The 13,975-nt window shown below is 57.3% G+C and overlaps 7 protein-coding genes across 7 annotated transcripts; 1 reads left to right on the top strand and 6 right to left on the bottom strand.

Moving 5' to 3' along the window:
- Positions 1-233: 233 nt before the first annotated feature.
- On the top strand, positions 234-1,669 carry MKK02DRAFT_44423 (uncharacterized protein; the record flags this gene model as incomplete). Its single annotated transcript, XM_053092923.1, has 4 exons — positions 234-659; positions 715-1,195; positions 1,256-1,354; positions 1,437-1,669. 4 exons carry the CDS (start codon positions 234-236, stop codon positions 1,667-1,669), a joined length of 1,239 nt encoding a protein of 412 aa, XP_052945501.1.
- Positions 1,670-1,820: 151 nt separating this feature from the next.
- On the bottom strand, positions 1,821-3,695 carry MKK02DRAFT_33081 (putative UDP-N-acetylglucosamine-dolichyl-phosphate N-acetylglucosaminephosphotransferase; the record flags this gene model as incomplete). Its single annotated transcript, XM_053088643.1, has 6 exons — positions 1,821-2,187; positions 2,232-2,420; positions 2,493-2,802; positions 2,853-3,096; positions 3,158-3,305; positions 3,388-3,695. The coding sequence occupies 6 exons, from the start codon at positions 3,693-3,695 to the stop codon at positions 1,821-1,823; spliced, it is 1,566 nt and encodes a 521-aa protein (XP_052945500.1).
- A 183-nt stretch (positions 3,696-3,878) lies between these two features.
- MKK02DRAFT_44421 (metalloenzyme) lies at positions 3,879-5,762 on the bottom strand (the record flags this gene model as incomplete). The annotated part of the gene is made up of 7 exons (XM_053092922.1): positions 3,879-3,913; positions 3,961-4,080; positions 4,132-4,767; positions 4,815-5,309; positions 5,352-5,578; positions 5,625-5,640; positions 5,690-5,762. The coding sequence occupies 7 exons, from the start codon at positions 5,760-5,762 to the stop codon at positions 3,879-3,881; spliced, it is 1,602 nt and encodes a 533-aa protein (XP_052945499.1).
- Positions 5,763-6,246: 484 nt separating this feature from the next.
- On the bottom strand, positions 6,247-8,536 carry MKK02DRAFT_36819 (mitochondrial putative Homoaconitase; the record flags this gene model as incomplete). Its single annotated transcript, XM_053089505.1, has 3 exons — positions 6,247-7,915; positions 7,960-8,289; positions 8,358-8,536. 3 exons carry the CDS (start codon positions 8,534-8,536, stop codon positions 6,247-6,249), a joined length of 2,178 nt encoding a protein of 725 aa, XP_052945498.1.
- A 305-nt stretch (positions 8,537-8,841) lies between these two features.
- On the bottom strand, positions 8,842-9,653 carry MKK02DRAFT_44419 (uncharacterized protein; the record flags this gene model as incomplete). Its single annotated transcript, XM_053092921.1, has 3 exons — positions 8,842-9,218; positions 9,266-9,556; positions 9,623-9,653. The coding sequence occupies 3 exons, from the start codon at positions 9,651-9,653 to the stop codon at positions 8,842-8,844; spliced, it is 699 nt and encodes a 232-aa protein (XP_052945497.1).
- Positions 9,654-10,031: 378 nt separating this feature from the next.
- On the bottom strand, positions 10,032-11,843 carry MKK02DRAFT_44418 (uncharacterized protein; the record flags this gene model as incomplete). Its single annotated transcript, XM_053092920.1, has 5 exons — positions 10,032-10,432; positions 10,485-10,903; positions 11,066-11,136; positions 11,250-11,641; positions 11,699-11,843. 5 exons carry the CDS (start codon positions 11,841-11,843, stop codon positions 10,032-10,034), a joined length of 1,428 nt encoding a protein of 475 aa, XP_052945496.1.
- A 1,183-nt stretch (positions 11,844-13,026) lies between these two features.
- Positions 13,027-13,774, bottom strand: MKK02DRAFT_44416 (uncharacterized protein; the record flags this gene model as incomplete). The annotated part of the gene is made up of 2 exons (XM_053092919.1): positions 13,027-13,523; positions 13,588-13,774. 2 exons carry the CDS (start codon positions 13,772-13,774, stop codon positions 13,027-13,029), a joined length of 684 nt encoding a protein of 227 aa, XP_052945495.1.
- Positions 13,775-13,975: the final 201 nt, after the last annotated feature.

Raw genomic sequence — 13,975 nt, 5'->3', positions numbered from 1 at the left:
TACGTAGATATGATGTGGACAATTCACGACCTACCTATATTCGTGCCTGATCTGCTGTTTCATGGATCCATAGGTCGTCGGGACATGCAGCAAGATCGGCAGAGGTGGCTGGCGGGCACGGTTTCAGGCACGGCTTTGAAACACAGCCACCAAATGGCGGGCTAGCCCAAATATAAACCCGCCAATTCTGTCAATCACCTTTCTACATCACACTTCGACCTTCTCAGTCCAGCATGTCCACCTCATCGCGCTCCTCCTCGTCTACTCTGGCAGACTCGACCGACCGACCCCCTAAGGTCCGCCCTGATCCGGTTACGAAGCCCGCGCCCAACCCGGCAATACAAGACCCATTCGCCTCTCTCCCTGCTGCGTTCGATGCGGAGCGGTTCCAGCCTCCTGCGTGGGCCAGGGAGATGGGTCACATGGGACTTGATAGTCCGGGCAGGGAGGATAGACTGGTAGAGAGTTCCAACTCTGGCCGGGAGCGCAAGGAGGCGGGGACGGGGGGAAGAGGAGGGAATGACGAGGGAGAAGGGGATGACGTGGAAACGGAGAGCCTGGGATTGAGCGAGCAGGATGAAGTCTGGGAAGACGCCCAGGAGGAGCTGGAAGGGATGATAGATGAGTCCACTGGAGAGTTTACGCTCGCCGAGCTCAGAGTAAGCTCGATTTGGACCGAATTGGGAAAACGGTACAGGTAGCTGACTATACTAGCGGCTGTTTGAGAAGGCAACAACTCTCAAGACCGAGGGAAACGCCCATTTCACCGCGAAGCCCAGCAGGCACGATCGGGCCGTGGAGGCGTATCAGAATGCTCTGGGGTGTTTGCCGAAGCGCGATCCCAAGCCGGATGTCGTCAAGGAGGATGGACCATCTCAGACGGAGACGGCGGAGGCATCGTCCTCGAAATCAGCCACTACGGCACCACCTGCTCCCCCTCTCGGTTCATCAGGGATACAAGAGCTCTCCGAGGCCGAGGCCGCCGCTCTCGAGGCGGAGCTGAAGCGTACCACCGCAGCTGAAGCAGGGGAGGATGCGGAAGAAGGGGAGAAGAAAGCAAAGACGGAAGAAGAGGAGAAGGATGAGGTGTATGAGGAAATACGGCAGTTGAGGAAGGTGTGTTATGGGAATCTGGCGGCTGTCTACCTGGCGCAGGAAGGGAAGGAGAACGAGTGCGTGGAGGTGTGCACGGAGGGTGAGTCCGGGTTCCTCTTCAAGTGATATTAGTGGGATGAGGCGTGCTGATAGGTCGTAGCGCTCAAGATTGACCCGATGTATCTCAAAGGCCTCCAGCGGCGCGCTACGGCCAATGAACGCCTAGGAACCTGGTCCTCCCTTACTTCAGCACAAGAAGGTACGTCTATACTTCCCTTCCTGAAACCTACCTTCAGTCTCGGATACGTCTTGGCACAGAAACACCCGCTGACGCGGTATAGACTACACCACCCTCCTCCCCCTCCTCCCTATCTCCTCCCGCCCCGCTCTCCGACGCACCCTCTCGACCCTCCCCGCCCGGATCAAACAACGCCAAGATACCGAAAAGGACGAGATGCTGTCCAAGCTCAAGGATCTGGGGAACGGCTTGTTGGGCAAGTTTGGGCTGTCGACGGATATGTTCAAGTTTGATCCGCAGGAGGGAGGGGGGTATAGTATGCGATTTGAGCGGTAAGCGCTGAGAGTGGGATAGGCCCGGGCGGACCGCTGTACTATCTCGTGCGGTCTGAGAGCTGGGTGCGTATGTATGCTGGTATGAAGCAGAATGGCCTGGTGAAGAGCATGATTTGACATCTCCACCCGATTCCTACTCTACAATCTACAATCTATCGTCTATCCCCACCATATACCCACGCGCCCAGCCCATACCGCACCCAGAACGCCAGCGCACTACACCCGACCTGTACACCGCCCATCACGCTACAAAGCGTATCCTCGCGCATCGGCCCCAGACGCACCAGCAAGAAATTGAGGATAGTGAGGTTTGTCGAGGAGACAATATCGCCTTTTTGCGCTGTCCACGCTCGTTCGACCGAGCCTTCGGACGTCGACGGGGAGGGAGACTCGGCGGCCCGTTCTAGTCGAACTAGACCTAGTATCTCCAGGACGGACAGGACGAGGCGAGTGTGCGCCGCCGGGCGCTTGGCGAAGATGACCCGGGAAGGATGAAGCAGATTCGTGCCGGTCTCATAGCTACGATCAGCTCCGTCTTCGAGTGAGAAGGAGAAAGGACTTACTGAGGCAGTCGATGTCTTGGGCATTCGACCAGGTGGAATAGCTGTGGGCAGGACAGTATAAAGTTGAAGATCTGAGGCACAAAGAAGAGGATGAGCGTCTTGCTAAAGTGTCCCTGGAGGGCGACGGCGGAGAATGCCATTCCGGTGAAATAGCAGAAGGTGTCCCCTGGGAATGCTTTCGCGGGGTACCTGTTCGTGTCAGCTCGAACCTATACCTTCCTTTTATGAACGAGTGAAGAGGAGATTGAGGGCGAAGCTCACCAGTTATGCCACAAAAACCCCGCACAGACACCCACCATCGGCCCCATAAAGTACGCACTCATCAGATGCCGCTGGACCATCTCTCCGCCCGCGAACGCCAGGATCTTGCCAGCATCAGGATCGCCTATCCCGCCCAGAGCGACAAGGAGCCATCGTGGCCAGAGAGGGAGGAAGAGGAGGTCGTTCAGCAGTACGGAAGCGGCGATGATGAGGGCCTGGATACATTCGACGCCGTTCACACCTGCGAGGATGTTGATGCTGTTGGTGGTAAATGTCGGGAGGAGGAGGAGGTAGATGTAGTAGAGGGGACCTAGGAATCAGCTACAGAATCTGATCGTATTGGGGAGTGTAGTGACTCACCCAAGTCGATGACTTTGGATCCTACCCATCCCCCCCAGCCCAGAGTTTCAATCCACCTTCCCACTCCTTTTGGCAGGACGACGGAAGTCAGCCCTCCCTCCGAGTAGTATACCACCAGGGTAGGAATGGCCGCTATCAGCGGGATAGGCAGCTTGTGGCGCCATCGAATGTCGAAGAGGTCATCGATGAAGCCCAGGAGGGTAGCGACCATTAATGAGAGGAGGGAGGAGAGGTAGAGCGTCAGCTACGAGGTCAGCTCTCTTGTCTCGCGGATCGTGTGATGGGAAGAGGAGATCTGAACTGACTTCGCTTGTAGGGAAGCACTCTCGCCCAACTGACTTCTCGATCTGACCTTTCCGGCCCGAGTTGAACATGTGCGAGAAGGGGAAAGGGATGAAGAGCATCATGAGCAGAATGTATAGGCAAGCTATTGGCAGCCCGAGGCATTCAGGACTATCATCGTCAGCTAGAGCGCGGTACAATAGCGCCATGTCCACACAGATGATGACTCAAGCCAGTGGGTGATTATACGCACATCATAGGCCCCGACACCCTTCCTCCGGGCTTGAGCAAATCCCTCCCCTGTATCCCCTTCGCCATCAATGCCGCGCTCACAGCCGGTACAGCAACCAGAGATCCCACAAAGGTCAGGATGGAGAAGCCGAGGCATGCTTGCAGAGCTGGGAAAGCGGGTGGAGGGGGTAAGTTGAAATGTTGGAGGAGATGCGAGGGGAGGACGACGGGGAGGAGGGGTTGGGCGATCAGGGCGAGGGCGATGGACGTGAGTGTGTACAGAAGGAGGGTGGGCAGGGGGTGGCCGTAGCGCTCTGGGCGAACCGACATGACAGTCTGAGGACCAGATCAATTTAGGTGATAGACGGATGATATGAAGGAGTTTGCTGCGGGGTGGATCTGGTGGACCGCAAACGTGGAGGTTTCTCGGCAGCGGGATTGGCCCGCATCCGTTGCGGTGCTCTATAGATGCATCCATCCGGCAGATTACTCGACTAGTTTACTAGGACTACACTACTTCTTGGCTACCAAAGATCGGCCGGTCATGTCTGAAGATCTCAGCTAGGTTCTCATCTGCATAATCTTAAAGACTTACCCTCGGGTTGGGGGAGACCCATAATTTCCAGGACGGTAGGCGCGACGTCAGCGAGGGTTCCTGGCTCGCCAGTCACGGTCAGACCGCCCTTATCGCCAGTGACGATGAATGGAACAGGGTCTGCAGAGTCAGCTTCCAGCCTCGACTGATATGGAGGGCGTCAAAACTCACTGGTAGTGTGCGCCGTGTGCGGGTTGCCCGTCACGGGGTCGAGCATCTGCTCCGCATTCCCGTGGTCCGACGTGATACACAGGACATAGCCCGCCTCCTCGCACGCATCATACACCGTCTTGACAGCCTTGTCGGTCGCGCCAATCGCCACCACCGCGGCGTCATAGTCGCCGGTATGGCCGACCATGTCTGGTGGGGCAAAGTTGCACATGACAAAGTCATAGTCGTTGGTCTTGACAACCTCGGCCACCTTGTCCGCTACCGCCTGCACGCTCATCTCGGGCTGCTTGTCATACGTCGCCACCTTGGGCGAGGGGATCATGGCCCGGTCCTCCATCTCGAATTGCTTCTCGACACCGCCGTTGAAGAAGAAGGTGATGTGGGCGTACTTTTCCGTCTCGGCGATATGGCACTGGTTGGAGCCTTGCTTGGCGAGCCACTCGGCGAGGACGTTGGTCATGGATGCCGGGGGGAAGGCGATGGAGAAGGGGAATTCGGCATTGTATTTGGTCATGGTGGTGATGTGGAGGTCGGAGGGGACTTCGACTTCCATCGGCTTGTCGGGCATACCGAGAACTTGGGTGAGTTCTCGCATACGGTCCGACCGGTAGTTGAAGGTGAAAAGAGTGTCGCCCTCTGTCAAATCAGCTCGGTCCTGGAAGCTTGAGAAGGCCCTGACGTACTCTTGATCCGGCTGTCCGCGGACCCGCAGACAATGGGCTTGATGAACTCATCCGTGATCCCGTTCTCATACCCCTCCTCCACCGTCTTGACAAGATCATCCTGTCCGCACGTCTTCTCCCCCTTGCCCTGGACCAAAGCATCCACCGCAATCTTGACCCGGTCCCACCGCTTGTCCCGGTCCATCGCATAGTACCGCCCTACGACCGTCGAGATCTCTCCTACACCGACCTCCTTGATGTTGTCGAGCAATTGCTGGATGTACTTGGTCGCCGACTTGGGTGCCGTGTCGCGCCCATCTCCGAAGAAGTGGATGTAGACGTGCTCAATCTCGTGCTCCTTGGCGCACTTGAGAAGGGCGAAGAGGTGGAGGATGTAAGAGTGGACACCGCCGTCCGATACCAGACCGAGCAGGTGGAGCCGGGATCCAGCGGCCTTGGCCTGCTTCATCGTCTTGACGATGTTGGGCTGGGTGTGGAACTCGTTCTTCTTGATGCCTGAGAGTCAGCTGAGAACAAACGCCTAACGCCAAAGCTCACACTGGTCAATCTTGACAATATCCTGCCAAACGATCCGCCCAGCACCGATGTTCAAATGCCCCACCTCGGAGTTCCCCATCAAGCCCTCCTTCAACCCAACAGCAAGACCGTGCGCCTCCAGCTCGACAAAATTGTGCTTGTCCCGGATAGCATCCATGTGGGTGGTGTCACCGTGAAAGATAGCATTTCCCTTTTCGTTGAAGGAGATTCCCCAGCCGTCGTGAACGCTACAGTATCAGCTACAGTCCAAGGTCACCGGTAGGGACCGCTCACATGAGGCAGACCTTCTCTAGAGAGTTAGCTAGCTTCGAGCCTCACTTCAGGCTGACAAAGCTCACTCTTGACGTCCGCAGTCTTTTGACGCTTGGCATCGCCGCCTGGCGCGGGGGAGGTAGCTTCTCTTGTGGCCATTTTGTACTGATTATTGCCTGTGAGAGGCAGAGATAACAGAACGTTGCGGCAGTGGACGTCTGCGTCAGCATTCCCCACCCGATAATCAGATTCCGAAATCCTCGCCTATACTTCCGGCTATAACGCCGCTAATTCCCGCGTAGATTCAAAAGCTACATCGGTTTTGGGAAAAACCAACGTAGGTTTTGGATCTGCCGAGGTCACTCTTGGGCGAGGGATAGCACAGTCCGATAGTAAGCCCAAGACATGGCGATGGGTCCGTTGCATTCCGGAGAGTCTGCCCTCCAGACGGCGGCAGAAAGCGTGACTCTAAGTGGCCTGGCCGAGGAGATAAGCGCCATCCAAGACGGGCATCATTTCCGCAAGTTTCTGCACCAATTCGCGGCCAAGGCGGTCAGAGCTGTGAGCTCCAGGCCCTTCGGTGAGACTGGAAGCGGTGCCCTCGTCCAGCTATGATGTATGACATATGCGCAAGATATCCGCCCTACAATGAAGCCCTGATGAAGCCCTCCAGACCCCCGTTTACCCACAGCTCCTGTACACTCCGCCCGACCCTCGCGCTCGGGAACACCTTCTCCCCCTCATTCCCCATCCTCACCGTCACGCCTCCTCTTCTCGTATCCACCTTGACCTCCCAGTCTTTAGGGATCACCGTCAACTCTCCCTCCTTGCCGCCCTTCCCCCTCTGCCCATCCTTCCCAAATCGCTCCGTCAACTCGGTGATCAGTTCTGGCGCCTCGACGAGGATCAACCCATTGTTGATCGAGTTGCGCTTGAAGATATCACCAAACGAGCCGCAAATGACTAGCGGGATCCCGGCGTTCTTGATGGCGGTCGCCGCCTGCTCGCGGGAGGAGCCGGTACCAAAGTTGTAACCGGAAAAGAGGATAGGAGTGGAGGAGGAGTTGGCGGTCCGGATGTCCCGAATGTCCGCAGCGAAGGTGGGGTCATAGTTCTCCATGACGACCTCGGCTTGACGTTCGGGCGTGATATCGTCCTGGTATGTGTACTTGCCGGGGTACATGCCGTCCGTGGTCAGGTTGTCTTGTGGTGCAAAGACGAGGGGACCAGAGAAGTAGTCGGGGAAACCAGGGAGAAGGGGTTCGAGGGATGCCTCGTCGACTGGCGAGGCGGGAGGTGTAGGTTCGCTGATGATGGAGATGGTTGGCCGGTCCACCTGAGGTAGGGCGGACATGTCCATATCGTCCGGCCCGCAGATGATTCCCCGAGCCGCAGAAGCAGCAACGACGGCGGGACTGGCGAGGTATGCCACCGCTCCGGGATCGCCCATCCGGCCCTTGTAGTTCCGATTCGTCGCGCTGATCCCAACCTCTCCCTTCTCCAGCAGTCCCACGCCGAGTCCAATGCACGGCCCACAGCCCGCTGGCAGCGTCTTGGCTCCGGCATCCACCAGCGCCTGCCAGTCTCCCGCCGACTCGGCATCCTCCTGCACCCTACTGGACGCCGCAGCAATGTAGAACTCCACGCCCGGTGCCACCTTCTTTCCCCGCAACACCGCCGCCGCCGAGGCGATATCCGATGCGCGCGAGTTGGTACACGAGACGAGGTACGCCTTGTTGATTTTGATAGGGGGGTTCATGAGTTTCGTCAAGGGGGTGGCGATCTTGACCGAGTTGGGTCCGGATACGTAGGGAGCGAGGGTAGAGAGGTCGAGTGTGAGGCGGCTTGCATAGACCGCTCCGGGGTCCGCTGTTGGGCGATTTGCCAGGGCCTCGTCTAGCCGAGAAGAGTTGAGCCGGGGATGTGGTGGGCTTGGTTCGGATGGGTCGGAGGGGATGGGGATAGGAGAAAGGGAAGAGTCGGATGGGGAGGAGAGGAACCGCCGGAGCTCATTCTTCCGTATCATCGCCTCGTACCATCCCCTCAGCTTATCATCCACCGGGAACACACCCGCCACCGCGCCCCACTCGGTCGTCATGTTGGCAATGGTCAGCCGCTCGTCTATTGAGATGTGCTCAATTCCGGAGCCGGTGAACTCGATAGCGGCGTTCAGAACCTCGTCCTTGTTGAACAGACCAGCGAGGGCGACGATGACATCCTTGCCAGTGACGCCGGGCGAGAGCCGCCCGTCGAGGTTGACCGAGATGACACGGGGGATCTGCCACCAGAACTTTCCGGTCGCCCAGATCCCACTGCCCCATCAGCTCATCTCCACCCTGTCTGTCTGGACACTCACGCAGCGTCTGTCCTGACGATAGCAGTCCCCAAGCACCCCACTCCTCCGTAGTGGTTACTGTGACTATCACTTGCAACCACCATCTTCCCCGGCCACGCATATCCCTCCTCCACCACAATTTGATGTCCAATCCCTCTTCCGGCAGGGTAAAAGTCCACCTTGTGCTCCTTCGCAAACGCCTCGATCTTCTTGTACTTCTTCATGTTGGTCTCCGACTTGTTCTGGACGTCATGGTCGAGCGCAAAAACGGGTTGACGGGGATTACGGATAGCCGAGCAGGACAGGGAGAGGAACTTGGAGATGACAGGTCCTGTATTGTCGTGGGTCATTCTACCTAGTCAGCTTCTGCTTCTTTCGCTGTAGTTCCCTGTCATGATGCATAGCGGATGCCGACGTACACATGCTCAGGCTGGATCATGACATAGTCCCCACTCCGGACTTTTTGCCCAGCAGGCAGGTCCACCGCGTACTTTTGTACAATCTTCTCGATGAGCGTCTGCGGATTCGAGACTGTCGCGTATCCGCGAGCCCAGCGGGAGGGGCCAGCGAGCCGGATAGAGCGCAGCATACTGGTCATGACTGCTGGATATGGGTTGATGGTCAACAGATGGAATTTCAGTTGGCAGACCAGCGAGTCAAGGTGGGTCCGAAAATCGCCGGATAGAGCCGACCGTTCAATCAGAGCCTGCACATAACAGTCAGCTATAGAGGTAGTGTCGAGGAGCTGTCCGACAATAGACAGGGACGCTAAGCCGACTGAGATAGGTCACCGTAGGAGCCACGAGCGTTTAACATCCATACGAAGGGATCAATGAACCTGGAAAGTAGTAAGAAGGACTGGAGGACCGCCTCTCTCTTCCCCCACCCAAGGCTCGACCCCTTTCACACCTCCTCCAGCTGATCAATCTCCTTGATCCGCTGGGCGAGCTTACTCCGCTCCAACACGAGCTTCATCACTTTGTCACTCTCCCTTCTGATATTTGCGACTCTCCTCGACGACTCGCGATAGGCCGTTTCCGCTACCTCCGCCTCGCGCTTTTTCTTCTGCCAGCACTCATAGAGAGTCTGCTCAGATGCTGCCTCATCTAGCTGGTCCTCATTGAGCTGAGCAACCTTCGCGTCCAGGGGAGTGAGCCCGGGCGACACTGGCCCAGCGGCGGATGCCTGGACGGGAGGAGGACGCGCGAGATTCGACCTTGATGACGGGCCCGGTTGGGATTGAGATGGTGAATCGTTGACTTTCCGTTTCTTGCGAGAGCCTGGTAGCTCAGCATGGAGTAGCACCTGCAAATATTGATTGGCTCACCCTCCGCCTGGCTCGGCTCCTGCTCGGCCTCACTATTTCGCAATCTGGACAGGAGCGATATGGGACGAGCGACAGGGTCTTCCCGCTTCCTCGCCAAAGACAACGTGTACGGGGATTGGCCCCCGGGTACTGCATATGATGCCCGAGTGATCCTTGCGCCTTGCGCAGGGGTCGGCCGCGTCGAGGCCACAGCGGCAGAGGGACCTATCCGGGAAAAGAGCGAAGGGTTTCGTGCCGAGGAGTAAGAACGGAGCCCGCTCGTCGGTGGTGAATCTTTCGCTTTCGGTCCTCCTGGCTAGTCAGTCTCCGACTTGTGTGACTCTAAGTGCACGCGGACGCAGCTGCCAGCAGGCTTACCGTCGCAGCCCATTCCCTGCGCCTGAGACATCTCGAGGTATTGCTCCATGCTTTGGAATTGACGGAGATGAGTGACAAAACGAAGGACAGAGATACCAAGTTGAGGCCTCAACGTTGAGGCCGGTACCGATTGTCTCGCGCTCGGGGATGGGTACGTGGCTAAGACTAAGCGCACGAGCCCGACCACGTTCATCTTTGTGGCACAGCCGCTGTGGGCTTGCGCTAAGCTCGGTAATGAGCAGGCGAATGCGGCAGATCCGGAGCTCACAGCTTTGGCGCAGTGATCATTGGGGGATGCAATACAGCTATACATGCGAGCGCGATTGACGTCTCCAAGAGATGAGAATCCGCCATCCCTCGAGCTCGAGGCCACGCCGCCGAGCCTGACTCAGACCCCAGGGGTCAAGTCCTATCTGCCCTGCTCCTGCTCATATATCTCCTTGATACGCCGCGCCAGCCCATCCCGCTCCTCCGCAAGCCTCTGCACCCTCACCCACTCCTCCTGGAGCTGTATGATCCAAGCCTTCGACCCGGCGCGCTTCTTGGCCGCAGCGTCGGCCTCAGCAATCGCTCTGTCTCGCTTCTCACACGCCCGTTCGTGCTGCGCCGCAAGGACTGATTGGACTTCTGTCTCCGACCGGATAGACCTCTCGAGGTTGGCGAGTTTGATGTCGAATGGGTCTAACGCAGAGCCAGGAACAGGGATATGCGGTGGGATCAGAGGGGGTGTCCGAGGACGAAGCCGGTCTTCCGCGACGGAGCGATCTGGCGACTCGTCTCCCCGTGGCCTCTTCATGGGCGTTACAGGCCCTGCTCCATCAGCACGCATACCGAGGAGCTGATCTGGAGGACTGTGACTCACTTGGGGTATAACTTGTCGTCACATTGCTGAGATGGCTTTCTTCCTGCCGACTTCCCTGGGTATCTCGCCCAGAATACCTACCCTCTTCTTGCATATAACAGGGCACAGAAGAGGGTCGAGACAGCGCTTCCTCTACCTCCGACGCATCGTCGGAGACTACGACCTCCTGTACAGCCTCCGCTCCCACCTGTTCCGCCGCCGGGACCAGCTCCGGCTCGCCGGACTGAGGTGCGTCCGTCGCGACCATTGTCGCTGCGACGGCCTCTGCTTGGTCCGGACACTCCTGGATCAAGTGACCCTTGATCCCGCACTTGTAGCATTTCTTGAGGCCCGTCCTATTCTTCTTTTTGCGGGGTGGCTGTGATGGTCCTGCCGCGGCGAGAGCGAGCCAGGCTTGAGGTCCGAGAGGCGGCTGGATGCTGAAGCTAAGCCTGACATTGGATGCGGTGATGATCAAGGTAGTTCAAGTACAATTCAGTGAAAAAGTGAACGCAAAATCTTCAATTACGCAAAATGAAATGTGCCAGGATACTGCAGCCCGCCGCCCATACGACCGTGGATAATGATGTTTGCAGTTTTACTCGGCTCCTAGTGAGCGCGTACCGACATTGGCGGGCATAAGCCGCCAGCCAAAGGTCTGGCGAACCGGAAGCTAGATACAGGCTACTTCTAAAAGGCACAAAATGAAAAAGGCACAGACCCCTTCCCCACTTCCCCACCCCTTGCCCTGCACCCAGCGCCTAGATTATCTCATGCCTTCTTCACCACCTCATCGATCGCCTTCATGCGCAGCACCAGATTCTCCCTCTCCGCCTTCAATCGTTCCAGCTTAACCTTGGCATCCAGAGCACCCTGAGCGGTCTCATGGCGGCGGGCACGCGTATCCCGAGCGGCCTTGAGTCGTCTTTGGGCAGTTTCAAGGGTGGCTTGTGCCGCAGCAACGACACGTTCCGCCGACTTGACGTCTTCGTGAGACGCCAGGAAGCGATCGTCGTGGGCCGCGACGTTGATGCTCGCCAAGCGGATCTTTCCTTCGAGATCCGCCGTCGCCTGTTCGGCACTGCTTGGACGAGGAGAGTCGCGCCCGAAGAAGTCCAGGGGGTCGCATTCGGCTGGCTGCCGAGGTTCATGGGCGCCGATAGTGTGCCTTTTGATTTCTGCTCAGTCAGCACCATCTGGGTGTGGTGTATGCATAAGGAAGCAGCGTGACTCACTCTTTGCTTGCCTGGCCTCCCCTTCTGCATCCTCTTCCGCCGCATCTGACATCCGCCGTCGGATCCGCGCTAGCCTGTCCGAACGCTTAGGTGTATCCTTCAGAGCAGTCACAGGCAACCCGCTAGCTTCGTATTGACTCTCCATGTCAAGACTAATTGAGATGTTCTGGAAGCGCCGTAACTTATATGCACAATTAGAGATAAGAGGCAATGACAAGATGTAACTGTCGCATCCGGCCGAGGTCAAAGCTGAACTTCGGGGCCGAATTGTCGGACGCGACGACGCGTTGCGGATGCGATGGAGCTGATCGCTAGTCGAATAGATCCAATATACTGTCTGGCATGAGAGAGCTACCAGCGTCTGATCCTGCAGTGCCCATCGACAGATACAATATATACAAATTGCCCACACAAGCTATCTCTCTCCTGCTGAGTTCTGCGCGTGACCATGAAGCCTCAGCCCACCAATCAATAGAGACCCTACTGCTCCCGCCTGTGCGCCAAAGCCGCCTCATCAATCTCCTTCATCCGCTTCTCCAGCCCCATCCTCTCCCTCTTCATCGCGACGACATACTCCTTCTCCCGCTTGGCTGACGCCAACGCCCTGACAGCCGCCTTGCGTGCTTTGCGCATCTCGACCACATGCGCCTCCGCCGCTTGTACAGCCTTGTGTGCATTCAGCAGCTGCTGACTGGCCTTCTCCTCTGCCTCCTGGGCCATACCGTAGCTCTGCAGCCGTTCCGCCTCGACTTGGGCTAGATCGTGGATCTGCGCGTCGAGCGCGGCGTAGGCAGCGTGTGCGGATGCAGAGGATTCGCCGGATATGGATGGAGCGGCGCCGATGAGTGACTTATCGTCTACGCCCTCGTCGTGTTCGAGCTTCACGCCTGCGCCGTCAGCGATTATGCAGTGAAAGGCACGACAGGACCTGCGAAATGCTTACGTTTGGGACTGGAACCTTCGGCATCCGCGTCCGACCCGTCCGACCTTGCACGCCCCTTCTCCGCGATGCTCCGACCGGACATGACGATAGAGAAGCAGGTAGGCTATATTGTGGTGCCCAGCAAAAGCCGTAGTTCAGGGATAAGGGGCGATATGTTCAACGCTGACTTCCATGGCGCGGGCGCGGGATCCTGTGATTTCAAGCGTGCCTGACAATAATTTTAGCTCCGCATTCCTCGCCAATAATTTGTCAATTCCGGACCAGACGCGACAAGAGCTGAGCTATGCAGTAAAGACAGCTATGGATGTGCCGCAGCCTGCCTATGATACATGGCCTAATGGATGACGTTATGTAATAGCTACGTAGATCGTACATACACCACCTGCTACTGCGCCGCGCCCTCCTCCTTTACTTCCCCCTCAATCTCCCGCATCCGCTTCGCCAAGCTCTCCCACTCTTCCTTCATCGTCTTATACTTGAAAACGTCTCTCCTGGCCGCCGCCATGATCCTATGCGACTCCTGCACCTCATCCGCCAGCTTCTTCTGCTGCTCCAAGAGCTGCTCGTAAAATTGCTTGGCATTCCCCACTTCATCCTCCATATCGTTCGCTGCCATAATTCGCAGATTCCACTCCCTTTGGCGCTCGTTGGCTATTGCTTCGAATTTCGCGATCTTGGCATCGAGTGCGTCCACAGTTACCTGTGAGGACGGCATGAGGGCGACTGCTTGGGCGGACGAGGATAGGGCGGGCTCGGGCTGGGCGGTTGGTGGGGTCTGGGGCAGGGGATCGGAATGGCCAGGTGTGATGGGGAAAGTGGAGGGTATTTGAAGGGGAGTGGTGTTGCTGTCGGTAAAAGAGGAGGTAGGCTCGGTCCTTGCACCTGCCCTATCAGTGCCCATCGAGCAGATCAGGCAGGATGCGGAAGAGAAAGGAGTGAAACGTACGCTTCGTTTCCCTCTCGTCAGCCACTTCTTTCTCTGCCTCCAGAGTCCGCCCTCGTGTCTGCTGCTGGCAGAACTCCTTCATCATTTGCGAGAAAGGCGGCTCTTCCTCTTCCTCTTCCTCCTCGTCCTCGTCGAGCTCGTCGGGTTCTGGCAAGGCTGATGATACTGTCGATGGGCTGCTCAACATATTTTGTATTTTGGATGGATATGTACGAAAGATGGAAGGTTAGAATTCAGATTCCGGAAATTCAGCGTTTCACTTTCAAAGTGAGGCTCTCTCCAACTCCTCATATGATATAGTAAGAAGAACCTGCATCACTTCGTAGGCTGAGTTCGCCGCGACACAAGCATTGAATCTACTCTCATCCAAATACAACCTCTACCGGAC

The sequence above is a fragment of the Dioszegia hungarica genome, assembly GCF_025882075.1.
Source record: "Dioszegia hungarica strain PDD-24b-2 chromosome Unknown MKK02contig_8, whole genome shotgun sequence".
Classification (NCBI taxonomy): Eukaryota; Fungi; Basidiomycota; class Tremellomycetes; order Tremellales; family Bulleribasidiaceae; genus Dioszegia; species Dioszegia hungarica.
The sequence above is the reverse complement of the archived record's forward strand: the minus strand, read 5'-3'. Positions and strand labels throughout refer to the sequence as shown.